Source organism: Phoenix dactylifera, chromosome 2 (genome assembly GCF_009389715.1).
Source record: "Phoenix dactylifera cultivar Barhee BC4 chromosome 2, palm_55x_up_171113_PBpolish2nd_filt_p, whole genome shotgun sequence".
NCBI lineage: Eukaryota > Viridiplantae > Streptophyta > Magnoliopsida > Arecales > Arecaceae > Phoenix > Phoenix dactylifera.
Window position 1 is genome coordinate 4,717,142 of NC_052393.1, and position 27,487 is coordinate 4,744,628.

Sequence of the window (27,487 nt, forward strand, 5' to 3'; positions counted from 1 at the left end):
GAATACACCCAATAGAATCGGCAAACAAAAGGTCCCATAATGCTTTTAGTCATATGCATTTACATGCCAAACACAAGCATGGGATCATCTTTTTTGAGAACTAATCAGATTAAAGATAATATCAATATGAAAGTCTTCGATGTATAATTTAACTTACATCACCTACATAGTTAAACTGCAAGAGTATAGCAGCAGCAGTGAAGTAATTTTTGTCTAACCTTGTCTTTCTCTATTCAAATGTTTTTCATCCCTCCACATCTACCTTCACTCATCTAATGTTCAGAAAGCCCAATGAAGCTGGGCACCACAACCTACAACAACAGGTAAATATAAAGAATATAAAAACAATCCTTCCATCCATCAATTGTGAAGCTTTACACATGCCTGACATGGGAAATAATAACTCAATATCCAAGCAACTCTTTAAAATGGCAGTTAACTAAGAGAATTAGGCATTAGTTTCCTCTTTGCTTAAGAAATTCTATCTGAGATTTCAATTCTTTTCCTTTTTATAATTTAAACAATATAATTTGCTAGAGTAAATGTAATATATTATGTTCAAAGAAATAATGCGAGAAATGGTAGATGATAAATGTACCAAAAAAAACGAAATGAAAATATAGTATGTAAATGTACTTGGAAAAAAAAACATTACCAAAAATCGTCTTGTAAATTTTACTATAAAAATGGACAATGTGGAACTTGTGAGTAAGTTAAACTTGGACAAGTGAATTTAATTTCACTCAAGCATCCCAAACTTTTCTCTCCAGCTTTGATCCTAAGCCCTTGGCAAAAAGTGGCATGTTCAAGATAGTTTATGCTGGCAATCAAGTCGAGTTAGAAAATTCCAAATTTGAACCTAACATATTTGTTAAACAATTCATAATCTGAAACATGAATATTCAATAAATAGGTTCCAACTAGACCTACTTAACCTATTTAATAAATATATAACCTATTAATTTGTTAACCTATATAACATGCTAACCTATTAACCTATTTTATAAATAAGCAACCTACCTAACCTGCTTAACCCGACCCAACCTGATTATTAAATGGGCTAAATGGGACAAGAAGTTGGGACTTAGATCCTACTTGATTATTAAATAGTTTAAATAGGTCGACCTATTTGACTTGAATATATTCAGTTCAAATCCAAAACTGCTTATTATAGGTTAAATACGAGTTAGATTAATAGGTCGGATTATATTTTACCAACTCTAAAAGAATGCCAATTCCAACAAAATATGTTTGACAAATGAGTCAAATCCTCCGATATGAATCAGACTATCATGCTAAAGTTGGTTTCTTTTATAATTTTGCGAAAGCTTCAATATAAGAACATGGGATCAAAATTAATTAGTGGAAAGGCGAATAGCATTAGGGTCTAGCGAGATTTCTCTTTTGAGTTGAAAATCTAAATATTTATTTTTTGACAACATAAGCAAACCTATGTAGCATGATGGTTCAATAAGAGTACAATGAAAGCAACAAGGGTTGCTTCCACAAAAACATAGAGACATTAAGCTAAGATGAAAATAGAGGCTCACTCAATCACACACACACAGAGAGAGAGAGAGAGAGAGAGAGAGAGAGAGAGAGAGAGAGAGAGAGAGAGAGAGAGAGAGAGAGAGAAACAAAATGGTGGAACCCTTGACAAATTCTATTAGTAAGATTGGAAGGCAACTAATCAACAAAAAATAAAAATAGGAAGAGATCCACTCGAGAAAAAAAAGGATAACTATTTAAGGAAGCGGGGTTGGAGGAAACACATAGATTGGATTCCAAATACAGCACGAAGGTCAGAGCTAGCTTCAGGGTTGAGTTTAAAATAGTTTGGTGAATTAAGAGATCTTGTGGAACCCATGTATGATATATAAGACTAGTTTTTTTCAAATTGATTTAAGAGGATCATCATATGCTTATTTCCTTTTTTTTTCTCTTTTTTTTGACAAAGAGGCAAACTCAACCAGATTCATTAAGATAATGAGGAAGGGTGCTCTCCGAAGTTTCTTGATTGTCGTTAGTTATTATTATCAATTAATGGTACTCTCTCTTTTAATTTTAAAGGTGTAAATAATTTAAATCATTATTTTATGCTGACTGGACTAATTTGTCACATTGTTTTTTTTAAATTATAGAAAAGAAATTGTCGATGTTTCTCCCTTACCCTTCATGCCATCTTATTTCTCTTGATGCTGAAGGTAACGCTCATGCGGTTGGCTTGAGCTACCGTTGTATCAAAAAAAAAAAAATTATCTCTTTTCCTTCATATACTGTTTTTTTACTCTCCTCTCTTTCTTTATGATTTAGAATTTTTTAATCCGGCCAATTTGGTATGGTTAGAAGATTTAACTTACACCGAACTTTCTATTTGCATGGAAAAATCGAGAATTCAAACTATTTGAAAGTTAAGTTTCACACCTTTTAGCGCCAACTCTAAGTTGAGATAGATGGTGTCGAGGCAATTCCTCAGCATCCCTTTCGGCTCCTTCCTCCAACTACTCCACCACCCATCTCCCTCCCTTCCGCAAGCGCAGCAAGCCCACGCCGGCCTCCTCAAGTCCGGCCACCTCCCCGCCGACGCCCGCCTCGCCACCAAGCTCCTCTCCCTCTACGCCGACCACCTCCGCTTCCCCGATGCCTCCCTACTCCTCCACTCCATCCCCCACCCCGACCCCTTCCTCTTCTCCACCCTCATCTCCGCCGTCACCCGCTCCCGCCTCTTCTCCGCCGCCCTCTCCCTCCTCCCTCGCATGCTCTCCCTCGGCCTCACCCCCGACCCCTTCGTCTTCCCCACCGCCTTCAAGGCCTGCGCCGGCGTGCCCTCCCTCCCCTGCGGCCGGCAGCTCCACTCTCTCTCCTTGGTCACCGGGCACTCCTCCGACCCTTTTGTCCAGTCCTCCCTCGTCCACATGTACTTAAAATGCGGCTCAACGGTGGACGCCCACCGGGTCTTTGACAGAATGGCCCAGCGGAGCGTCGTGAGCTGGAGTGCATTGATCGCCGGCTACGCAAGCCGCGGGGACGTCGTTGAGGCAATGAAGCTCTTTGGACTGATGCGCTGTTCGGGGGTGGAGCCTAATTCGGTAACCTGGAATGGTTTGATCGCTGGATTTAGCCATAGCGGGCACTCTCACAAGTCAGCGACTTTGTTTCAGAGGATGCATGCGGAGGGCTTCATTCCCGATGGGCCGAGCGTCTCGAGCACTCTTCCTGTGGTTGGTGACATCGAGGATGTTGCCTTTGGATGGCAGATCCATGGATATGTGATCAAAGCTGGGTTGGAATCGGATAGTTGTGTGGTGAGCGCGCTTATTGATATGTACGGGAAGTGCCGGCGCACAGAGGAGATGGTCAGGGTCTTTGATGTGGTGGGCCGGATGGAAGTTGGTTCCTGCAATGCCCTTGTATCCGGGCTTTCCAGGAATGGCCTTGTGGACAATGCATTGCAGGCATTCAGGGAGTTCAGAGACCAAGGAATCAACCTAAATGTGGTGTCTTGGACCTCGATTGTAGCTTGTTGCGCGCAGAATGGGAAGGACATGGAAGCACTAGAGCTGTTCAGAGAGATGCAATTGGTTGGGGTGGAGCCCAACTTGGTAACCATCCCATGCCTATTGCCAGCTTGTGCCAACATCGCGGCTTTGATGCGTGGGAAATCAGCCCACTGCTTCTCTCTGAGGAAGGGTTTCTCTGAGGATGTGTATGTGGCTAGTGCTCTGGTAGATATGTATGCAAAGTGTGGTAGAATAAGGGATGCAAGGACAATCTTTGACGCGATGCCGTCGAGAAATGTGGTGTCTTGGAATGCAATGATGGGAGGATATGCGATGCACGGGAAGGCAAAAGTTGTGATGGAATTGTTTAATTTGATGCAAACGAGTCTGCAGAAGCCAGATTTTATAACCTTCACTTGTGTGCTCTCAGCTTGTAGCCAAGCTGGTCTAACAGAGGAAGGAGAGCGCTACTTCTACAAGATGCATCGAGAGCATGGGATTGCTGCTAGAATGGAGCACCATGCTTGCATGGTCAGCCTCCTTGGTCGTGCAGCGAAGCTGGAGGAGGCTTATGATTTAATAAGAGGGATGCCATCTGAGCCTGATGCTTGCATTTGGGGAGCCTTGCTCAGTTCTTGCAGGGTTCATGGCAATGTGAGGCTAGGAGAGATTGCAGCAGAGAAACTATTCGAACTGGAGCCTGGAAATGCTGGGAATTATGTGCTGCTTTCGAACATTTATGCTGCCAAGGGCATGTGGGATGGGGTGGATAAGGTCAGAGATATGATGAAGAGCATGGGAGTGAGGAAAAATCCAGGTTGCAGTTGGATCGAGATTAAGAATAAGGTGCATATGATGTTAGCTGGGGACAAGTCACACCCTCAGATGAACCAAATTGCTGATAGACTGGAGAAGCTTAGCGTGGAGATGAAGAGATTGGGATACCTGCCAAGCACAGACTTTGTCCTGCAAGATGTTGAGGAGCAGGACAAGGAGCAGATCTTGTGTGGGCATAGTGAGAAGTTGGCAATAGCATTAGGCCTTATAAATACAAGCCCTGGAATGCCCCTTCGGGTGATCAAGAACCTCCGCGTTTGTGGTGACTGTCACGCTGCTATAAAATTCATATCAAGCTTCGAAAGAAGGGAGATACTTGTGAGAGATACAAATCGGTTCCATCACTTCAAGGATGGTGTGTGTTCTTGTGGGGATTATTGGTGAGCTATCTCAAGAATTGAGCTAAAAATTAAGCAACTTTGGGATAGTGGAAGATTCTTTGATGCTGGAACATAAGCCAAAAGAGAGACCAAATTTGAAAGCAGCATAATGTCTTGCTTCAGATGCTTGTAATGCAGTGGGGGATTCTCTACCAAGGCGTTAACCTTTGAAGCCCCTTCACAGCAAAGATTTACCATATATAATTCTTCCATTCATTACTACAACAAAAAAATGAAGCTCAACCGGCAGCCTGAACAGGCCAACTTCTTTTACAGCCAAGACAGCAGCAAAAAGATGCCCTTGATCATCCAATTTTGGTTGATGATCTTTGTTTTCAGCCTGCTTTGTGCTACTATTGTTTCAAGTGTGACCTTGCCTTATGGGCGAAAGGTCAGAGTCCAGCGACTGAAGCAAAACAGATCTTGGCTGTCTCAACCTGTTCTTATTGGGAAGGATGTGCATCCACCAACGAATTTATTGCCTCACCTTCTCCATTGAACCAGCATGATGCATCAGGTCATCCTCAAGCAGGCAACCTGAGATATCTTCGGGCTAATTTTTCTCGGCGTCATAAGGTGACATTGTCCAGGTAAGGTTTCTCAGGTGCTCAGCTACCTCTCCTATAGCATCTGTGTTGAAACCACCGTTTGTCTCGCAGAATCATCATCAAGGTGGCAAAACAGCCACCATCTTTTCTGCAACTGGAGCTACTAGGATATCCTTCTTTGGCTGCCCAATTCTTATCCTACCTTGATTAATCAATGTGGATCTTTGGACTTGTTTAGACAAATGTTTCATAAAGTTTTATTTGGTTCAAGGGCATGCCTGTGGCTATCACAACTCTTGCTATTGCAGTTAAAACTTGAAACTTTCTGATCAGGTATCTATCTTTTATGTGTTAACAATGTTGATGGCTAGCTGCTACACTTCGTGACTCTTATGAGAGGTCCTGCAACTGTTATGGCCATCGTCAATCGAACTTGGATAAAGAAAGTGACTTAAGAGGCAGGCCACATTGACTTGCAACATATATAAGAACGTGAGGATTTATTGTTATAAAAATAGCACCTCTCTCAAAAGCACAAATAATGGCAGATCTGATGATATCGACCAAAATGAAAGTTGTATAGGGTTTTCATTTGAAGCAATGCTGAAAGAATAAATTGTAAGAAGCTGAATAAATACATGAATATAAAGTGGTAGTGCATTCTACGCGTTAACTCGGAGTTGCTGAATTCACTATCAAAAAGCTCTTATGGTGGGTAACAGTGGGGTTCTCTTTACCAAATATTCCACCATCCCACCCCGCCCCGCCTCCGCCCGCCCGCCATACAAATAATCTCTTCTCCGGCTCTCAACTACCAATTTTTGAAATATTCAGGGGATTCTCAATGGAGATTAATTGGTTTTCCCCTCCAAATACTAAGTTGCACCTTCATAGCTCCTTCAATTACTTGTGGAAGGAGTGTCTGTAGCACTAAAAATTCCGTATCTTGGAGGTGATGAGCTAGGATTATTGGCCTTACCAGGATTCGCATCACTCATGTTCCCCTGCTCGCTGGAGCCAGCAGGTTTTCTCGCACAGAAAATTCCATAACTAGGTCTAGGTCTCTGTGACGTGGCATTTTCAGGCTTGCTCACAGACTCGTCTCCTGAGTTTGCTTGACTACCTTGGGGCAAAGTTTCGAGACTAGTAAAAATTCCATAACTTGGTTTTCGTAGACCAGGATTATCGGACTTGCCAATGTTTGAATCTCCCAAGTTCCTTTGATCTCCAGAAGCAGCAGTTTTTTGAGCATTGAAAATCCCATAGCTTTGTGGTGACGAACTAGGATCAACAGACTTATTGCCAGATGATCTGCCTTGATTGGCAGCACTTCGAATGCGGAAACTTCCATAGCTCGGTGATGGTGAAGCAGAATTACTTGGATGGAACTGTCTTTGCTTTTGATCAGCCTGATCATGCCGTTGACTTTCACTTCTAGTAGGCTCTGGTGGCATCCTCCCTTGATCCATATCAGGTACTGCACTTCCCTGTCTCGGTTTTGTCTGATGGAACCTCCCCTTCGGATCACTTCGTTTGATGTAACGATTGATCTCCACAATAGAAGGCTCTTCTTTCATTGCCATTTTTGCTTTCAGCGAGTCAAGTCCAGGCTTAGAAGCTGGAAAGCCTCCAACAACCGAAGCAGCAGAAAATTTCTGATTTGATGGCTTACTACTATTATCTTCTGGAAGGGAATGCAAGACTGGACCAGTACTTCCACCCAAACCAGAATCAATACTCTTCATTCTAGAATCAAAACCAAATGCTTTCTTAAAATCATTGGTTGCATTGAATCGCGGCCAACCTCTTTCCTTATTGAAGTCTCGATCGGATGCTTCATTTAATGATGGGGTAGGTTCAGCAGTGAGATGCTGAGCGTTTGCTTCTACTTGGTCATAGTCACCCTCAGTTGCTGAACTGCACTCAGTAGGTTCCCATTCCTCTTCAGTCTGTGGCATCTCATCTTGGATTATGCTACTCACTGTTGAAGGTGTGTTACGAACAGGACTTTGGATCCCTTTACTCACAGCATCCAGAACCTTGCTTGCTTTCTTTCCAGATTTCTTTGTTGTGAACTTGATGTGCCTGACTATCACATATGCGTGCCTTGAATCCACATGTGGACCACTTTCCACAACAGAAACATCTTCTATCTGTATTCCCAAAAAAAATGCTCATCGATACTAAAGTCTAACAGGTAATATAGTACATCAAACATCCATTATTATAATTCTGAACTAATCTAAACTAAAACTGGTAAGCATCCAAGTATCAGTTCAAAGATAAGAATGAATATACAAGAATAGCTCTTAATATACTGGTGGTTTACCACCTTATGCTTAAGAGGAGGAGGAGGAAGACAGAGAAGAAGAATATATAGGAATCAGTGGAGTATGGTAGTCACCAGAGCTAAAAGACGTGATAGCGGGTCTCCAAGGTCTTCATCTTCTTTACCCATGGGCATGGCCATACACTGTTTCATATAAAGAATGTATTTGTATCAAATAAGTTATGTATTTGTACAAGTAAATAACTAAACAAGAAGATAATTATATAGTGTTGTCAACAGCTACCACTGTGAGTACAGCCTAGGGGACCTCTAAAACTACCAGAACCCGCAATAACAGGTAGAATAAAATTGAATTAACTGTATTTGCTTGTCAGATCCTAAAGCTTAAAATGGCGGTTTAAATGTCATACTTTGAGTGGAAAACAATAAAATGAAGAAAATTTGCAGACATATGTTTAACGACTGAGTACTGGTGCACAACAGATCTTTCGAGAAAAGGTGAAACATACTTTAACATAATATATCATAGACTGATAAAATCAAAATGTTATAATAATTGTAAGGAATAATATTGTCATCTAAGGATTGCGAAAGCATCAAAACTCAGCTATAAATGCATTCTCCAGGACCACGAGAACTTCAAACATGACATACCCAACATGCCACCAACCTCCCACAGGCACCTTAAAATGACAATTTTGATGTGTGGACGCTAGACATGTGAATTCTATCCTTTAGTGGTCCAACACCAAGGCCAATGAAAGGAAGTGCCCTTTACTCCACTTAGTCCATGTTAACCCACAAAAACTAGAAAAGCAATCCATTCATTCCGAGAATAACATGGGTATTTTGAAAAGTAGGTAGAGTTGCTTTTCAACTTAACATGGAATAAGGTATTCTTCCACCCCACATGGTAGACTAGTTTATTCCAGAGTGAAGACGGTTAGGAGTAAGTTAACCCATTTCCTCCAAGTTTAACTTATTCTACAACCAAAGACAGCCTAAAACTATCAAGTACATGGTTTACAGGACAATAGTTCACCGTATCGGTCGGTACCGGTGCACACCCGATCGTACCAGTACCGAACGGGTATGTGGTATGGACTCCTTATGCCGAACTAGCCTCCATACCCGGTGTACCGGCACAGTAACAGGATGGTACCGGTATGGGGTCTAGTACCAAGATGACGAACCTTGCTAGACATAATTTAGAAGTGATAATCTTTGCACTTCAAAAGGAATCAGTGGGTGCACCAACAATGTTGAGGATAATTGAAAGGATGAATTGAAGGGACTCAAGTTAAAAGAGTCTTCATGATAATCAATGGGAAAATTCCTGCAAGGTCAAATGAATGAATCAAAGATCATACTGTTTGAGAATATGGTGCATGCAAAAAGGCTTATGGCAGAGTTTTCACAGCCAAAATACATGGGAGATCTATAATCTTTCTTTTTTTTGCTTGTTTTGGAAATCTATGTTCCCAAAAAAAAGGTAAATAGTCCAAGCATAAAGCAAAATCAATTAAAGCATTCCTAGTCAAAACCAGATAGAAAGCAGGAAACTTTTTGATAGATCCTACTCAAAAGAGAACTCAATCACATATACCTAAAGACTGTCAAATTCCAAACTCAACTGGATTAAATATCCATAGAAGGTTGTGTGCTGACCTAAAAAATACATAACTATTAAAAAAGAAATAACATATCTGACATAGCCCAAAAGTAGCCTCTTAAATTAATCCAAAGCTTACAAATAGTTAAAAAGCATACTGTCTAAACTTTAAAGTCTAAACTGCCCTAACTCTTCAAATTGTGTTGGAACAAGTAAACAGCAGAACTACTCTTGGTTAGGTGGTCAAAATTTGGTCCTTCCATAATTAAATGGAAAACGAATGTAATACCATTACAGAAGAATAAGGTTCAATCTTCAATTTGCAGCCACAAGATAGTCAAAATTTCTATCATTCCTTGATCTGGAAATTTCTATAGCATTACTTGATCCCGTATGGCAATCATCTAGTCTAAATCCTTGAATCTCGAGAGCTGCAGCACCAATCCATTTATATGCAATTGCTTTGGGATTTCTTATTTATGTATATATCTGTTCTTGTGTGGCGGGTGTATGTGTGGGTGTGCAGGGGGTAGTTTCGTGCAATAGGTTTACCTTGCATTGCACCCTTTCTGCTCCGAAAAAAATCCAAAGTGAGACCTACATTATAAAATTGACCCGGTGTACATTTTGTATTACAATATTTCTCTATAGAGCTCAATCCCTGAAAGAGAATCAGTAAATACCGGACTTGGAAGTGTGAATTTGACATAATTGCACATCATTTGCTAAAGATTACAAGAATGCATTAAACAAATGTGACAACATCTGAGCTTAAATAACTTGGTTTTCTCCCTTCACAAGAAACATAATTCCTAAAGATAAGCACCAGAATCAGCCATGCTAGTTTAGAGTCCTGAGAGTACAATAGGTTGCAAGATTGACAACTTGTGGGATACTGGACCTTATATGAAAAAAAGAGACGTAATATTAAGTGTACCGAAACTAATGATTCAGTACAGGTTTTTCAGAAATTGCCAAGGCACCTGATGGCAACAAGCATACGTGGAAGAAAGAGGTTCCATCTTAGTGTTTCAATTTGATATTTATAATAATATTCATGCTGGTGCTAATACCAACATTAGGCCTCAATAATACATCAGCACATAAATAAATTAGTCTTAGTATTTCTCCGCTCCCATTCAGATGATACATGTTTATCGGTGAAAATTGGCCACAGTTTCTTTTAGTAGAATTTGTATACAAGAAAGTTCTAACTACTTAATATCCTTTAGATGAATAGTTGGTAATATTACACTCTCAGAATCAATCAGAGTATTACAACTGATAACAGAAATGGTTTTATAATTATAACTGGGTTAGTATGGGTGTTACCATTATTATGTATTATGCTCAATATTAGCATTACCAACATTTGGTAAAAAAATCACCAAAGGTATCAGTTTCAGTAATAATCAGAAAAATCTTCAAATTACAACATGATTATTGCTTCTAATTTCAAATACTTGCAATAATTTTCTACAAACTACTGATCAACATAGAAACTTTCTTATTGTAATTAGATTACAAGTCTTAGCATTAATATTGATATTGGCTGTCTTCATCCTATCACAAGCTAAATCAGTAAAAAGGTATATATCTACCAAGGTTTAATTGTTTAAACTCTCAGGACTAGTACACGGATCAGTCAGGTGCCAGTATAGTATAGTACGCACCATATGTCATACCAATGCATGGTATGGTAGTTGGTGTCAGCACTGCAAAGGTGACACCTGCTTTCATATGTTAGTACAGTATGGTACCGAGGAGTGTACCAAGCGCTGATCCATCAGTTGTACAGTTCAATGCAGTACAGCCACTACAGACCAGTATAGTATGGTACCTAAATCCCTTGGGCAACATAAGCCAACAGTGCACCCACCAACAAAATTATGCACAGGAGCATTGATATGAGGGATAATCCAGGCCCAACTAAATCTCAATTACCATCCTAGGTATCTTGGGGGTTCGATGGCACTTAATGCCGAAAATCAATTACCGCACTGGCAATCACCTTATTAAATCTTGTCCATGAACAGAACTGCTCTGAAAGAGCTTAACTGATAATAAAAAAAATCAATCAAATAACAGAAGCAAGATATAGAGAGTGAAGGGAAGCTTTGATTAATTTCAATACATGAAATTAGAAAAAGGTTCCCAAGAATGCCGAACCATGAGACATATGAAAATTTACATAATACAATGAGAAGATAATTAACAATACCTTCACCCTGTAACCACGCTCCATCAATCTTGTAATTTGATCTGCTTTAGTTTTTAGGTCTTTCAATTCCTGGGAAAAACAAGTGACTTGGTAACCATATAGATCAGAGATTCATAGAGAGAAAGCTTAATGTATTTAAAAGAATAATTTCTTTGACATGATCAAATCTACTTTGACTAGAAGCAGCTTAAGACAAGCTATACAATTACCAAAATAAATTTTACCGGGCACAGCAGAGAAAATATGACATCTCTAAAGGTTCAGATCATAGAAATGGATATAGTCTTATATTATATTTGGATTGTTCTAACATTTACATATATCTCATCAAAATTTAACATGATGCTGTAGGTAATCAGGACACAAATCTTTGGACAAATATGACTGTTAGGAAAGTATAGATGCATGTTGATCTGTCATGCGCTAACCGTATTTGCAAAAGTTCTTGGCCATCATTGGTCATCAATGCACTTTTCAAGAGAACTTTGGCAGTCTTTCAAGCTTTACCCTAACCAAAATGGAATCCTATTTGGGTGACATTTCTACTATGTATCACATGAATGGCTTTCTGATTGATCAGATATCAACCATTTCATGAAGCCCCTAAACGTAAATCAATTCTTTAGTAAGTAAACTGTTCTTAAGACTCCAATCCAAATAGACAGTAATAATAATTATATATTAAGTAAATATAAGCTTTATATTTAACGACCCACTTTAAAATATAGTCATGAAACATAATTCCCAAATTTCATCATCTGATAAGATCATAACCATCCATCACGTACTGCCTCCACTATTGACTGATAAGATTGTAGCCAATCATCCATCAGAAAATTCCATCCTCTTGATAAGTAGCATATATTGCATATACAAGGTAGCATTTTATTGGTTGATACAATCACACTCATCCATCAGATACTTCTCTTGGTTGGCTGATGAAATCACAGTCATATACTACACTCCATCTGAAGCTAATTATGTGCATCAACTAATTGACATTTCATTCAGTTGATGGAATTACAACTATCCATCTACTACGTTCTCCTGAACCAGTCACAGGCATCTAGAATGAACATAAGATTATTTGGTCATTGTGATCTAGGAAACTTCATTACATCTAGAACAACTACTCGCCTACATAATCAAATGATGCAATTTTCTTTATATTCTTGCATGGATGCCAAGCCAACGACAATGCCTTTGTTTGTCACTGCATACATTAAAGAGACTCCAGAGAAAGTCATTTGCAAAACGGAACCTGGGCCAGACTCTTCCATTTTGTATGTCTGAACTCATTTGTCTAACCCATACTGTTAGAAATGCTAATGTCAGCCATCTCTAGGGATGATGCAAGCATTGGCACAAACATCAACAATAGTTACAGGATCATTCAACTAATACCAAAAGTAGCAAATATAATTGTTACTACAGGATACAAAAATCATATCAATTGATACAGAAAACATCAAGAACACTTTAATCACAGCTTTAGGTCACACTAAATTTTGATGCAACTATTAACTAAGATTTACTTTATGTGATATAAAAGTGGGTTTCAAAAGATAACTACTTACAGTTTTTGCTTTAAAGCGAACCTCTTTGTTCTCCCCGCCGCGTAACGTGAGTGCAGACTGCATCAGAAAATCAAATACATAGTAGAATTATTAAATATTAACGAGAGCTACATAAGACAAGATAATAAATCTTGCAAACTTTTGACTCCATGTTGTAGAATCAGGTCTTGCCATTAGTGAGACTCTATGTTATCTGAGGTATGCAATGTTATAAAGAACTCTACTGCCAATAATATAAAAAATATTCGGTTTGGCCTACTACCTAGGGTAAGCTAATAAGAATATGGTATCACATGACCAACTGTGAACAAAATTGAGCCAAAATGTCAATGACAAGTTTGGTATACATAATATTATAAAGTAAAATGTAATGATACATACAGGAACTTCATAGGTGAGACTAGCACACAATTCAATCAGCATGTAAAAAAGTTACAAGTAAGGTTTTAAGAACCAAGAAAGTGCCAGATGATCATAGAAGTATTGTGATGCCTAACTATAAAAATAGAAGTGATGTATATAATTTCTGTAAGTATCAAAGAATTAAACTTATGAATCACTTTATGATGTTAAGGAAAAGGGTAATTGAACAAAGGTCAAGAAAAATGATGATAATCAGAGGATCTGTTTGGTTTTCATCTAGAAAGGTCAAATGTTATCTTCTTCTTTAGGCAATTGATAGGAAAATGCAAAGAATGGGGAAAAAGTATAATTAGGATCCTTTTTTTGGCAGTAAAGATGATTAGGATCTTTAACTTAGAGATAGCTTATTGTAAAGTACCAAGAAAAATAACTTAGCAGGCTTTAAGCATATAAATAAATGATACATTGAAATCATAGACAACATGTTCATGTTGGAGCATTGGCAAGAAATAAGAATTGTTTACATGAAAGCGTATATTTTTTTAGTCATCAGGCATGCACCAAGAATCAACAACAAGCGCATATTTTTGACACTAATCATAAATGAATTTACTGCTAATATTCAGGAGGTGCCATGTGAATGTGTTTTTTTTTTTTTTTTTTTTTTTGCGTATGATATAGTATTGATTTTTAAAAAAGAAAAAGATTAAATACTGAAATTTGTGAAGAAAGATTTAGAAGATGAGGGTTTATAAATCAGCAAGACAAAGACAGAGCGATAGCCTTTATCAAAATTGAAGGATAAAGTGACAGATTAGTATGTTAAAGGAGCTGTAGGAGTTGCATAAGTTGTGGATAAACTAAGGAAGAATTGACTGAAATAGTTTGAGGACGAACAAAAAAAAACATGAGGGAGCTCCAGTAAGGAAGAATCCTTTTTATTTTTGTTGAAAGATATAGGAAAAGGAGGAGAAGACCTAAAGTAACATGGATGGAGGTTATCAGCAAAAGAAATGGGCAAGCTCAAAATAATGTCACATGTGGTCCTAAATAGAAATGGTTGGTTAATGAGGATGTATAAAGCCAAAACCAGCTAGTTTGGACAAGGCTGAATGATTGTGGTCATGACTATTTGAACGGCAAAAGTTCAAAATATCTCTGAATGAATATTCTTTGCCTTCAAAGGACATAGAAGTATAATTACTTGTTTACTTAGGATTAAGTTTCAAATAATTAGCTTTCTTGATAGAACAATCACTTGTTTTATGTTTTCTGCACAATAAATTATATAATAAATTAGCACTTAGCAAAGAATAAACCTATTGTTATCACTCTATGAAACTTTCTCAACTTTCTCAGCCAATTGTAAATCCCCCGCAAAACAGGAATTACTTAGTTACCTTGCATATATCACTGGGACAGATAGATTATGTGCCTTACCTTGGTTTTTGCACGTTCTTTTTCCTTTACTTCTTGTTTGTACTTCTCCCTATGGAAATCCATGATCTTGCAAACAGGTGGATTTGCAGTTCTTTGAACCTACAACATCCAGTGGAACAACTTCAGGTTTCAAACCATTAACAACAATAAAAGCATATGTTGTAAGTCCTTGGTAAAACTAAAGGTACTGTTAGTGATTATCACATGTTCTGGCTAAGAATATCGCCAATAAAGGAAAAGAACTGGAAAAATAATCAGAGAATAGAAGAGCCAAACAATATCTTAACGGAGATTGAAGAAATGTAGCACAGAAAAGAGATTATTGCACCAAAAACATGAAACAAACAAACACATTGCCCTTAATCTTCATAACCCTGGTATCCCAATGCCCGATGTCAAATGTACATGCTAAATTATAATAAGTAGCCCGGTTAAAATTTTTATTTTCTTGAGTTTGGAGACATCATCCAGGTGAACCAGGAAAACATGCTGCTCCCTGACAATAAAACGTTAATTTCAAAATTGTCATTATGTAACTCATATGTCAAACAATATTAAGCATTCCATAAGCACATATTGACCAACACAACATTATAGGAAGTGAACTATTTTTTATGCGCATTATGATAATGTTATTTTTATAACCTCACAAAAGTAGGATAATATTTTGAAATATTCTGATAGTGGTCATATTAGTGACTGATGAGTGCATAAGTGGGAGCATAAAAATATTTTCTTGATTTTGTTAACATAGAGCACTATTATGAACAAAAAAATATGAGGATACCGCAGACAAACCAATTAGGTGGTTGCTTGGGGTAAGTCCTTTGAAGTTCCTATTAAAAATTAAAGGCTCATGAAACAAAAGTTGTTGAGTTGTATTGGTGAAGTCAAAGAACATCACAGGACTAGAATTTACATGACATATGCACTTACCGTTATTGCCATATTTTTGAAATTTAATAGCAAAGCCAAAACAGGATGATGTTTCATAAAGCTCTTTTAACTTATTTGTGGCATTGGGATGAGCAGCATATATCCCCATATTAAGAGTTTTTCCTGTCCTCTAGATTCTTTCCAAGTTGACAGAAATACTGGCGAATTGCTCCTTTACTGCATTTAAACTGCATTCAATAAGGTAGATTTCCCTATCATAGATTTTTAGTCAGGACACTCTCTTGCCTAAATTTTTCTTGGACAGGAATTCTGCACCAAATTCTAGAGGATTAATGCCAGGTTGGTAGCCAATTGTAAAATCTGCTCAATCTTTCCAGGGATACATCTCCACTCAAGGCCCATACTTAATCGGAAAGGCTTGGATAGTGTTGTTGTTCATGATGATGATGATGATTAACAATAATGTCCTATATGCTGCTGATCAACATGGCAATTTTCATAAGATGTTGGTTGAATGCCATGGTGAGCCTGTTTTGGACTTCCTTAGCAAATAAACACATGTATGCATGCCACAAAGGCACGTATGTGTGTTGAGTCAAATAGTTAAGACATCTGGTCAGTTCATTTGCAACCTAAAGGATTGAAGAAACTTCACAAAATGACCTAGCAGCAACTGATATCATCTTCAACAATGTCGTCAACATTTCCCACTTGCACAAGTAACCTATGCCACTCCCCATACATCAATCACATGTACCTTGTCCAACATACCCTAGCACTTGGGAGTTGGGACCAACTAACAAGTCAGTGAATCCAGTTTTTCATGCATACATAATAGACTAAAATTCAGCACCTTAAACATAAACAATAGAAGATGTAAATACCTTTAGCACAGATCAAAGAGTCTTACAACAAAGATTTCTCCTTTTTTTACACTTCCTAATATTATATAGGGCTCGTAAATCTCATGATAAGTACCAAAGATACATATTGAACTTTGATGGGGTGTACTTAAGTGAGCCAACAATGAAACACTTCTTAATAAAGGAGAGAGATCAACATTTCATTTCCATAAACACAATACTCACAAAGACCAGGAAAACAAATTCGCCTTGTTTCATCCCTATAAAACAGAGAATCAGAAACATTTTGGCAACAACTTCCCATGCTTCTCGCATAGGCATCATCACCACAGTAATTCTGACTAAAGGGCATTGGTTACTTAAATTCTTATGAAGGATCCTTAAGCCCATACTGTAGCAAACCAAGAGATCAAGAATTTCCTGCACTCTTAGGAAGATGCCCTTTCTCCAGACTTGAAAAACATATATGCCTCAATCCCTTAGCCCAACTTCCCTATATACATTTTTAAACTATAACTTTCTTCGGATTGCAGCTTCCCCCAGTGAAGAGAAGCTTTCCTTGGAACTTGGTGTAACTTGGTTAATGGTGTCTTCTTAAATACATGCTGTGCAAGCCTACATAAGAGCACTTGAAATTCAAATTAAGGAAATGTCTCAACTCTCAACAAATTCATAAAAAAAGATGAAGATAACAGGAACTCCCTTTTTGGATTTGCTGTTATTATGGTGATTGCATTATTAATTTGGTTCTTTTGACTCTGAATGTGCCTCTCAAACCTGAGCACAATCCTATATGACATCTTGCTTTCTCATATTTTGTCCAGGCTTCTACCAATTTATGGATAGTTTAAAAGATTACCCCTCAGTGAGCTTAAAATGGTGTAACAACAAGATTACCCCTCTAGCATACAAACTGGCTTTTCAGGTTCATGGCAGCCCTCTCTCGCCCACAAGTTACCTCTAACAAAAACTTAGCACCAGCGTGTAGCGGCTCACATAAGGTTGACAGCTGGTTGCAAATGTCCCAGGCCTCGATGAATTAAATTCCAATTCATAAAGTCACACCAATATAAATCATATACACTCACCTGTCAAGCATAATGCTAGCATTTCAGTTATTGGTTTTTTGGTCCATCATTCCTTCACAAATTTTCTTCATTCCAAATAAACAACATAGCATCGAGACTTAATATTCTTAAAAAAAAAAAAAAATCTATTTACATATCTACCATGGTTTAAAAACTTTAAAGGTCATAAAAATATAATGAGTTTGAGATCAAGGGCAAACCAGTCTACCTCAACTAAGTCAAGCTTGAGCTTCATTGCACGATCAAGTGCTTCCCTTATTGAGACAATACCATGCCCTGCAAAATACATTAAACAAGTGCTTCTTAGATCATCATGATAATAAAGTTTACCCTAAAGTTGGAACAAGCATAAAAACTAAAAGAGAGAATAGGTTTAGGTGATATAAAATAACCTCCAGAGAAAGAGCAATATATGCAACCTGCCAAGTCGAATAGTTGGTTCTAAACTCTGCAAATTTATCTTGCAGAGACAAGGATAGTCTATAGTAGTCATAGTAGACTCATGCTGCTTTACTACTTAATACCTAATCTGCCATTGACTGCATAGTGGGTTTTTTTTTTAGAAATTATACTGGAAAATAGGAGCACCTTAAAGTTGTCCAAGCTAATATAGAGACTAAAACTTATGGTTATCTTGATGATCCTCTATGCCTGACTAAATATTCGAAAGTTTCCAGTCATGCGCAGAATATCAAGCAAGCAATAGATAAACCTTCAGACCATGGTCGGCAGAACCATCCTGAACCGGGCTATTCGGAAAGTACCAAGCCATACCGGCGGTGGACCGGAACGGTTCCAACAACCGAAACAAAAGACCGTTGACGGAGGGGGAGGGGGAGAAGGAGAAGGAAAGAGAGAAAAAGAGATAGAGCGAGTGAGAAGGAAGAAAAAGGGAGAGGAAGGAAGAGAGAGGATGGTGGAGGTTGGCTTCTCTACCGGCCGACAGAGGGCCGGCGGAGGCCGACAAGCCGCGTGGAGGAGGCCGAGGAGGGGCTTCGCCTCCAAGTCTCCTGTTTCATTCAAAATAGAGATTTCGGAGAGGGCCTTGTCGACTTCATTTAAAAATCATGAAATTAAAAAGGGCTCCCTCTAGGACCTCTGGTTCGAATGAAACAGAGGACCTGAAGGCAGAGCCCCTCCTCCGCCTCTTCCATGCGGCATGCAGGCCTCCGCCACCCTCCATCTCTCTCCATCTCTCTTTCTCCCTTCTCTCTCTTTTCCTCTCCTCTCCCTCCTCTACTGTGTCGGTATAGGCCCGGCATGGAACGGTACAAGGGCATACCGACCCGTGTTGCCGGGCAATCGATTCGGCCCCGATTCTAGCACAGCTTCAGACCCTATCATCCATCTTGATAATACATTTTTCTCAGCAAGAAATTAATATGATCAACATAGAAAGCCACGATACAGGTAGCAAAACATTAGTAGAACCAGAACGTGACTTGATCCTAAGGTTGTTGCCATTATATTAAAATTTAACATCATCTCAACAATATTTGTTGACAAGTGAAGGTTGAAAACTCACAAAATCATCTTGCATTATTCAGGCAACATTGCTAACGCACCAAATAACACAACTCCTTGTATCGGATGGGAGCAATTTCCGAACCTCCCTAATTTGATTCATAAACTCAATTCCGGTAATTCACTCAGCATCTCGACGTCTATGATATCGATAACAGATAAAACCGTTCCCTTCCCATATCAAGAAGAATAGAAAATCATAAATAGAAGTTTGAAAAGCCTGCATACCTTCATCCGTAACAAGTCGAACATACGCAGCCGTGATCGCTCCATTAATTCGAGGCCCATCAGAGGCATCCGCGGCTGGTTTTGGTTTCGATTTCGCCTGAAATCCCATCAAGAAAACTGAAAAATAAGAATTACTGAATAGGTTAAGAACATAACAGCGGATATCAAGAAAGAATACAGCCGAGACCACCTGGACGGGAGCTGCAAAGGATCTCACGGTGGTGTGCTCGAAGCCCAAGGTGGGCCGGAACGGCGGCGCCCCAAGAGGGCACTCCAGGGCCTTCGACCTCCAACGCCCTTCCGGGAGGCCCGCCGCCGGAGCTCCGGCGTCCCCGGCGGCTCCGCGGAACGGGGAGTACCATCTCCGGCATTGGTGGGAGAGGGATCCGAGCCTGGTGGATCTGATTCGATGCCAAAGCGCCATTAGTTCTTCAAGAAGGGGGTCGAATCGCCCGGACTCGATCGGTGGAAGTGCTGATGGCTGTGGAGAACCAGAGCGAAGGATCTAAGAAGGCGGCGCGAGAGGAGAAAAGAACCGCCTTTCCTCGGTCCCGGGACCCTAGGCGACGAAATACATAACCTATTGAATCGAAAGTATATGACGGTATGCCGCACAGGACGGCACGAGCGATCAACGAAAAGATGTTGCGTTCGGGTCGGGACTCAAAATTTTGGGGAGTTCCACGTGATTTACGCGCTGGGGAGCATATAATAGACGGGCTGTGATTTATCAAGCAGATGACTCGTTAATCTTTAATAAGGTACCCGTTTTTAAGCTTTGGCCATCCGTCTCTCTCGCTCTTTCCTTATAAGAGAGAGAAAGTACTACCCTTTTCAAAATTCAAAAAAATCTTTTAAAAAATCATCACATCGAGAATTTAAAAATGATTGTGCTCTTCTTCCCGAGTCCAACCGCAAATATATCTATATATGGAATTCTAATAAAATAAAAATTTTCTGATTTATCTTTTAAAAGTTTCACTAATATCAAACTCTTTTTAATTAGGACTGAGCTTCTAATCAAAGAGATCCATAGGTTTATATCAAAAGAGAGATTCATAGATTAAAAGTATAAATTAATATATTATTTTAGAATAAACAATTTGTAAAAAAATTTTATCCTTGCACGACTGCTAATTTCTTTATTAAATGATACAAGCCAAAAATTTCTAATTTAGAATTCCTATTGGATGTCCTATTGAGTGGATGAGAGAGTTATCATGTCTAAAATTTAAGAAGATCTCTAAAAAATTATAGAAAAAATTAAGCATGCTGCATCGTGAATTTTAAATTAGCTGCTCTTCCTCCTTAATCCCACCATAGAGAAAAAAAAGAATCCTACAAAAAAAAGTTTTGTAGTTTACCTTCTTTAATAAATTGTTTCATTCATCCAAAACTTTTTTCGATCCGAACTAAGCTCCTAAACTCAAAGAGACACGATAAAGGTTAGTAAAGCACCATTAGGAGCTCAACACATGTAGGACTCTATTTGTCTCTAATATTTGTATTTCGAGAAATTTAGACAAAGTTTGTCTTTATATATATGAGATACTTTGGTTTTCATTGGATGCTTTAGAGGCCTAAGAAAATAGAGAAATATGTTCGCATCTATTGCAAGAGATTAGTGGTGAACAAATCCATAACCTATACCTCATGGACTCTTAGATTGATTGTCCATAGTTATCCATAATTCTTGGAGTTTTCTGCATGAGTTCTCTGCAATCATACCGACTCTTCTTTGTTTCATTACATCACTCTACCCCTCCGTTAAAGCTACCAAGTTTTTAATTGTGAATCTTTGAAGTCTCCTAACTTTTTTGTCCCAGTCAAATGATCCTATTGCACTCCTTTCTATCATATAACACCACCATACCAAGTTATCTTCTTTTTCAAAAAAAACTAAGTCACATGAAGAGTTGGCTACTAACATAATAAAAGAAACATCATATTTTGGTGGGACTATAAAATCACATTATAGTTTGTATCAATTTATATACTTGGAGTTGTGGCTTCCTAAGTTTGAAGGTGTATAGTAATACTTTTCAATAAGTTGTCGATAACATGAAGACTACGTGAACATTTCCCACATTACAATTATTGAAAGATTTTCTAGATTGACTGAAAAAACCAGGTCATATAAATAGTTGGAGACTAATATGATACAAAAAGTCTTATGTATTGATAGCACTATAAGACTGCATGGGAAAGTATCTTTTTGTGCATCAAAAGTATCTTTTTGTGATTTGTTTTCTAAAAATACAATAATATCCTAAAGCAAAACAAGGGAGAGCAATGAAAAGAAATTTGAAAGATTTCTTCTCAAATATATAGCACACATAAATGAGAATTATCTGCATTCGCAGATTGAGCAAGCCATGTAAAACAAATAGTGTGGTATTTTTCAGTACAAAGAAAAATCAGTGAACTTGAACAATCTCATGGTTACTTCAAGAGCCATAAGCAAAGTGTTTTATGCTAGATTCCTATGCCAAATCTTGATTGGTTGGCTCATAGAACCTCTTTCTTTTGCAAGGAGAATGTTATATGATTAAGATGCTTGTACCTGGTCGTTTAATTTAACATGTCTATAGGAATGTAAATCAGGTAATATTTTGAGCTTTGAATTGCCTGACAGAGAGAGTGGCCTGCTAGCTACAAAGGGGTTTCTTGATTTTCAGAGGTTAGTTTAAAATAAAAAATAAGGGATGGTTTCTTAATTATCAAATTCATTCATCAAAAATGTCTTGATATATTTATATATTTTTTAAAAAATAATAATAATACAATATATGCGATAACAGTTAAATAAAAAGGCACTCATTGTCAGAACCAAGTGAAAGATCCTCAACCCTGCAATATAATTTCTGATTGATTTTGATATTTTAGAAAATATTGTGATCACTAAGAATGAAGTGATCGATGACCTTCTAGTCCCTTTTGTAATACTTCATCTTGGTGAGATAGGTTTGGTTAAGCACCAATCTATGCCTAGTCCAATCTTTACGCAACAAATGAAGCCCACCTGTAAATCCAAATCCAACCTGACCACAAATTTTTTAATTTGGGTTTTTGTCTTGGTTAGTCGAGGCTATCCCTAGATATTTTACCCCATATGACTACTGAAATTTTTTTAATTTTGATTTTTTTTATAAATTCTATTTCTATATTAATTATATTTTTTTATATGTTTTTCTTTTTTATATCTTTATATTTTCTATATTTTATAATAATATTAAATGAAATATATTAAATATATTAAATATAAATAGAATATAAAATTTCTAATCATAACTCTGTTCCATAACTCGATGATAGGTTAGGGTTGTCGGAGAAAAACAGACGATGCCTATTGTAGATCATGTTTGTAGGCTTTGATATACAAATTCTGATCGGGATTAGCACAAAGACTCGGTCTAATTTAAAACCTAGGTGACATTTTCTAGCACATGATAGGTCACATAGTGGCTCAACTCAACCAACAAGTACTAAAACAGGCCAAATATTAGTCAAGATCAGTAACCAAAGCCAATTGGGCTTGGATCCAATAAATTACTAAGTGCTAGAATATGCTTACAAATCTCGTGAGTTCTTGGTCCAACTCTGATCAGATTATCCGGCAATCATGTTGGCATACATACCAACATGATTGTTGCTAATATGCTCAAATACGGCCTGATTGGCACATGCATAGGTTTTTCTTTTTTTCTTTTTTGATGTGCTTGCGTGCGTATCTCTGTATGCACGAGTGCATGCATATGTGCATGAAAGAGAAGGGATGGACGATGACAGTAAGTTGATGAGTGTTTCTTGGCTCTACAAGACAGTAAGGTGGGAAAGGCACTTCAGATCATCAAAAGATGGATTTATTATTAATCGAAAGTAGCAACACTTCGACTTAAGGATATCGAGCATAACACTGGGCAATATGCTGAAATTTGCATGATACATTTTACATGTACAAACTTTAACCCCAATGATGCAAATTGTCGACAACTGGTGGTAATGCAAAAGATAATGTGGCCGAGTTTGTCATTTTCATAGTAATCGGAGCTTTTACCATCCTTCTAAGATGTGGGTAGCTCTTTCTCTTTACTTGTTACACCACCCGAAGAAGGGGGAGAGGAAATTAATGTTTGCACCTTACTGTATGCTGGCCACTGCTATCGAAGCATTTATTTTTAGGTCGGTTTGGTTCAGAGGCATTACTTCCATCCAGTTTGCTTCTGCTTTTGTAGTTGAGATGAAAGATGTTGCCGGAGCTATTGGTTTATGATCGAACTTGTCTAAGAGTAAGACATGAAATTTGGCGCCATTACCATTGGCCCTCTCTTTCTTAAAAGCTTTACACACTAAATTCCAAAATGACCCCATCCGGTTGATGACAGACCCTGTACATATATAAGTAAATACTCTGTACTCTAATATTACCTCATAATTGTGTCTTTGCATTTGATACACTCCAACTAATCTAAGGATAAAGTACCATCAATCTTAAAAATGGTAATAAAAGTCCGACTTGGATTCTTGCTACAAACTTGTTACAAGCTTGTCCTCTCCTATGATTTCCTTCTACTCAGCAGTAATACGCTTGTGCAATGACTTCTCTTAACAGGTAACATGAATCCAAGCTAATGAAAAAAGGGAATTGTATTTCTATCCGTCTATTATGATGTACAAGAGCATTCTTTGTATAGAATTAGGAAGCTGACGAAGTTTGGTAAGGCCGTCTAAATTTGGCGCAATCAATCAAGATAAAATTTGGTAAGACCGATTAAGTTTGACATAATCAATCAATTAATAGATTCTAACACAAGCAATGTTAGCCAAAATTTGGGTTAGCTGCAGTTGCATGCAAACCTCATTCCTTGGCTCGATTGTCCATTTATGGGCACCTCAACTTCACTGAAGCCTGCTGAACTCATTTGCGACCTGCTCCTGTTACGACTAAGGGAGGATCACGATATTTTGTGTTGTTTATTGATGACTACTCACGGTATACATGGCTTTATCTTTTACGTGATCGCTCCGAGTTGCTTGACACTTTTCGTAATTTTCAGCAGATGGTTAAAACCTAGTTTGGTCGACCCATAAAAGTTTTTCGTGGTGACAACGCCATGGAATATACCTCTACCTCATTCATGAAACTACTTAAACAAGATGGAACAATATTCCATCGTTCTTGCCCTTACACCTCTCAGCAGAATGGTCGTGCCGAACGAAAGCATCGACACATCTTGGACACTGTCAGATCCCTTCTTCTTTCTGCTGCCTTACCTGAGTCTTTCTGGGGAGAGGCTGCTCTTACAGCAGTCTATACCATCAATCGGGTACCTTCTTCCACAATCTCAAATAAATCACCATATGAGGTTCTTTATGAGAAGGTTCCTGTTTACTCTTTCCTAAAAGTTTTTGGTTGTGTTTGTTTTGTTTTGCTTCTTTCACATGAACGTACTAAACTTGAACCACACTCACGTCTTTGCTGTTTTCTTGGTTATGGTATTGAACATAAAGGTTATCGTTGTTATGATCCTATTGCCAAGCGACTTCGTATATCCCGACATATTCAATTTTGGGAACACAAAATATTTACTAGCATCTCTCCGCTCTCCATAGGTCCTCCTCAATATTCTCCTGTCTTCAATAACCCCACTGTTGATCTCTTCCCAGACCCCTTTCTAGTTGCAGGTGATGAGAGCTCATCAGGCAATCTCTCAACGACCGACTCCACTGGGTCTGGACCGTCCACTGATCCGATCATCACAACCGGATCATCCGAGCCTTTTCTCAATACTACTCTTCGCCGCTCTAGTAGGGTAAAATCCATCCCATCTCATCTTAATGATTATCACTGTTTTTATGCTCTTGCTACCCTCTATGAGCCTCGCAATTATCGCGAGGCCAGTTCTAATCCTCTTTGGCAGAAGGCCATGTCTGATGAACTCCAAGCTCTTCATGATACGCATACATGGGACCTGACTGACTTGCCTCCTGAAAAGACTGCAGTAGGATGTAAGTGGGTGTATAAGATCAAGACTCGAGCTGATGGTTCAGTGGAACGCTACAAGGCTCGTCTGGTGGCTCGAGGATTCACACAGGAGTATGGTATTGACTATGAGGAGACTTTTTCTCCAGTCGCACGTCTTACCACTTTTCGTTCCTTACTTGCAGTTTCAGCTGTCAAGCAATGGAAGATGCATCAGATGGATGTTAAGAATGCTTTCCTCAATGGTGATTTAGCCGAGGAAGTGTACATACAGCCTCCTCCAGGTCTCGCTCATCCACAGGGAAAGGTTTGCCGTCTTCGAAAGGCGCTCTATGGGCTCAAGCAATCTCCTCGAGCTTGGTTTTCCAAGTTCAGTTCAGTCCTCACTCAACAAGGTTTCACTCCTAGTGCATATGACTCTGTACTATTTCTTCGCCGATCTGAGGCTGGTATTGTTCTTCTCTTGCTATATGTGGATGATATGGTTATTACTGGAGATGACATGTCAGGGATACATACACTTCAGCAGTTTCTTGGGCAACAGTTTGAGATGAAGGATTTAGGATCCCTCAGCTACTTTCTTGGTCTCGAGGTGACATCCAGCTCAGATGGCTACTATCTTTCACAAGCTAAGTATGCTTCCGAGTTGATATCTCGTGCTGGGTTGACAGATAGTAAGACCGTAGATAGTCCTTTGGAAATGAATGCTAAGCTTCTTCCCACAGATGGTGAATTATTGACAGATGCAACTCTATATCGGCAGTTGGTTGGCAGTCTCATCTACCTGACTGTGACACGCCCCGATATTTCTTATGCAGTCACCTTGGTTAATCAGTTTATGCATGCTCCACGCTCTACACATTATGCAGCAGTCCTACGTATTCTTCGATACGTTAAGGGTACATTGTTTCACGGCCTTCATTTCTCAGCCTACTCCACTTTAGATATACAGGCCTATTCTGATGCTGATTGGGTCATCTCTTATTTCTTGGAAAGGTAAGAAGCAAACTGTTGTCTCTCGCTCCAGTACAGAGGCTGAGTATCGTGCACTGGCAGATACTACCTCTGAGTTCTTATGGCTTCGATGGCTGCTGCATGATATGGGTGTTCCTTTGACTAGCAGTTCTCCTCTTCATTGTGATAATGTAAGTGCCATGCAGATTGCTCGTAACGATGTGTTTCATGAGCGAACGAAGCATATTAAGATAGATTGTCACTTCATTCGGCATCATATCAAGCAAGGTACTCTTCAGTTGATATATGTTGCTTCTGCGGACCAGCTTGCTGATATCTTTACGAAGGCACATCCACCGGAGCGTCATCGTGATTTGGTTCACAAACTCAAGATGGCATCTTCACTCCCATCTTGAGTTTGAGGGAGGATGTTAGCTTAGCTTTAGCTTAGCTGTATATTAGCTTAGCTAGTGACATGATCTGATAATATAGCCGTTGTAATATAGCCGTTGTATCTGTGAGCTGTATACGATAGCCACTTTCTTATAAAAGGTGGGCTATGGTTGGTTTTTACTCAGTAAGAAAAGATCTTCATCTTCTCTTCTCCTCTATCTTAACACTTTCAATTATAGCAACGCAATTGACTTGCTCCTCCATTAAGTTCCTTAAATGAAAGGACTTGGTACGCGAACTAAATCCGACTCTCTTATCTTTTTTTTTTTGACTTCACTGGGTCAGGGAATGTCAGTGGACTTGGTGGTGCTTCTCAAGCTAAAGCTCTTGGCAGCGAGTGGAGGTGGCGGCGGCCACTACGGTAACAACCCAGAACCTCATCTAAAATGGCTAGCCGGAAGGTATTATTTGGGTTTCTTGATCCTGTATAAGTACCCAAGATCTACCCAGCGAATAACCGATGTGGGACTAAACACACGCCCGCACGGGTCCTCACATACTCCCCCGTTCAAGCTCTGACGTCCTCGTCAGGCTAAGGGTTCATATCCATTCAAATTTAATCACAAACACCACGATCGGTCCGTGGTCAACCTCAATGGATCTGTGCTGCAGTGTCCCCTAGTCCACATAAGTTATAGGTCGGATTCGCTCTGATACCATTTGTAACAACCCAGGACCTCACCCAAAATGGCTAGCCGGAAGGTATTATTTGGGTTTCTTGATCCTGTA

General features: G+C 38.8%; 2 protein-coding genes across 2 annotated transcripts; one reads left to right on the plus strand and one right to left on the minus strand.

The window, feature by feature from the left end:
* Positions 1–2,257: 2,257 nt before the first annotated feature.
* LOC103721154 (pentatricopeptide repeat-containing protein At1g20230) lies at positions 2,258–5,597 on the plus strand. The gene is made up of 2 exons (XM_026810039.2): positions 2,258–5,307; positions 5,377–5,597. Exon 1 carries the CDS (start codon positions 2,454–2,456, stop codon positions 4,719–4,721), a length of 2,268 nt encoding a protein of 755 aa, XP_026665840.2. The 5' UTR covers positions 2,258–2,453; the 3' UTR covers positions 4,722–5,307; positions 5,377–5,597.
* A 225-nt stretch (positions 5,598–5,822) lies between these two features.
* LOC103721155 (translation initiation factor IF3-1, mitochondrial) lies at positions 5,823–20,047 on the minus strand. Its single transcript, XM_008811229.4, has 8 exons — positions 19,559–20,047; positions 19,369–19,465; positions 17,825–17,892; positions 14,769–14,867; positions 12,966–13,022; positions 11,389–11,457; positions 7,670–7,738; positions 5,823–7,418 (listed from the first exon to the last, which is right to left on the minus strand). Exons 1-8 carry the CDS (start codon positions 19,790–19,792, stop codon positions 6,165–6,167), a joined length of 1,947 nt encoding a protein of 648 aa, XP_008809451.4. The 5' UTR covers positions 19,793–20,047; the 3' UTR covers positions 5,823–6,164.
* Between the last annotated feature and the right edge of the window lie 7,440 nt (positions 20,048–27,487).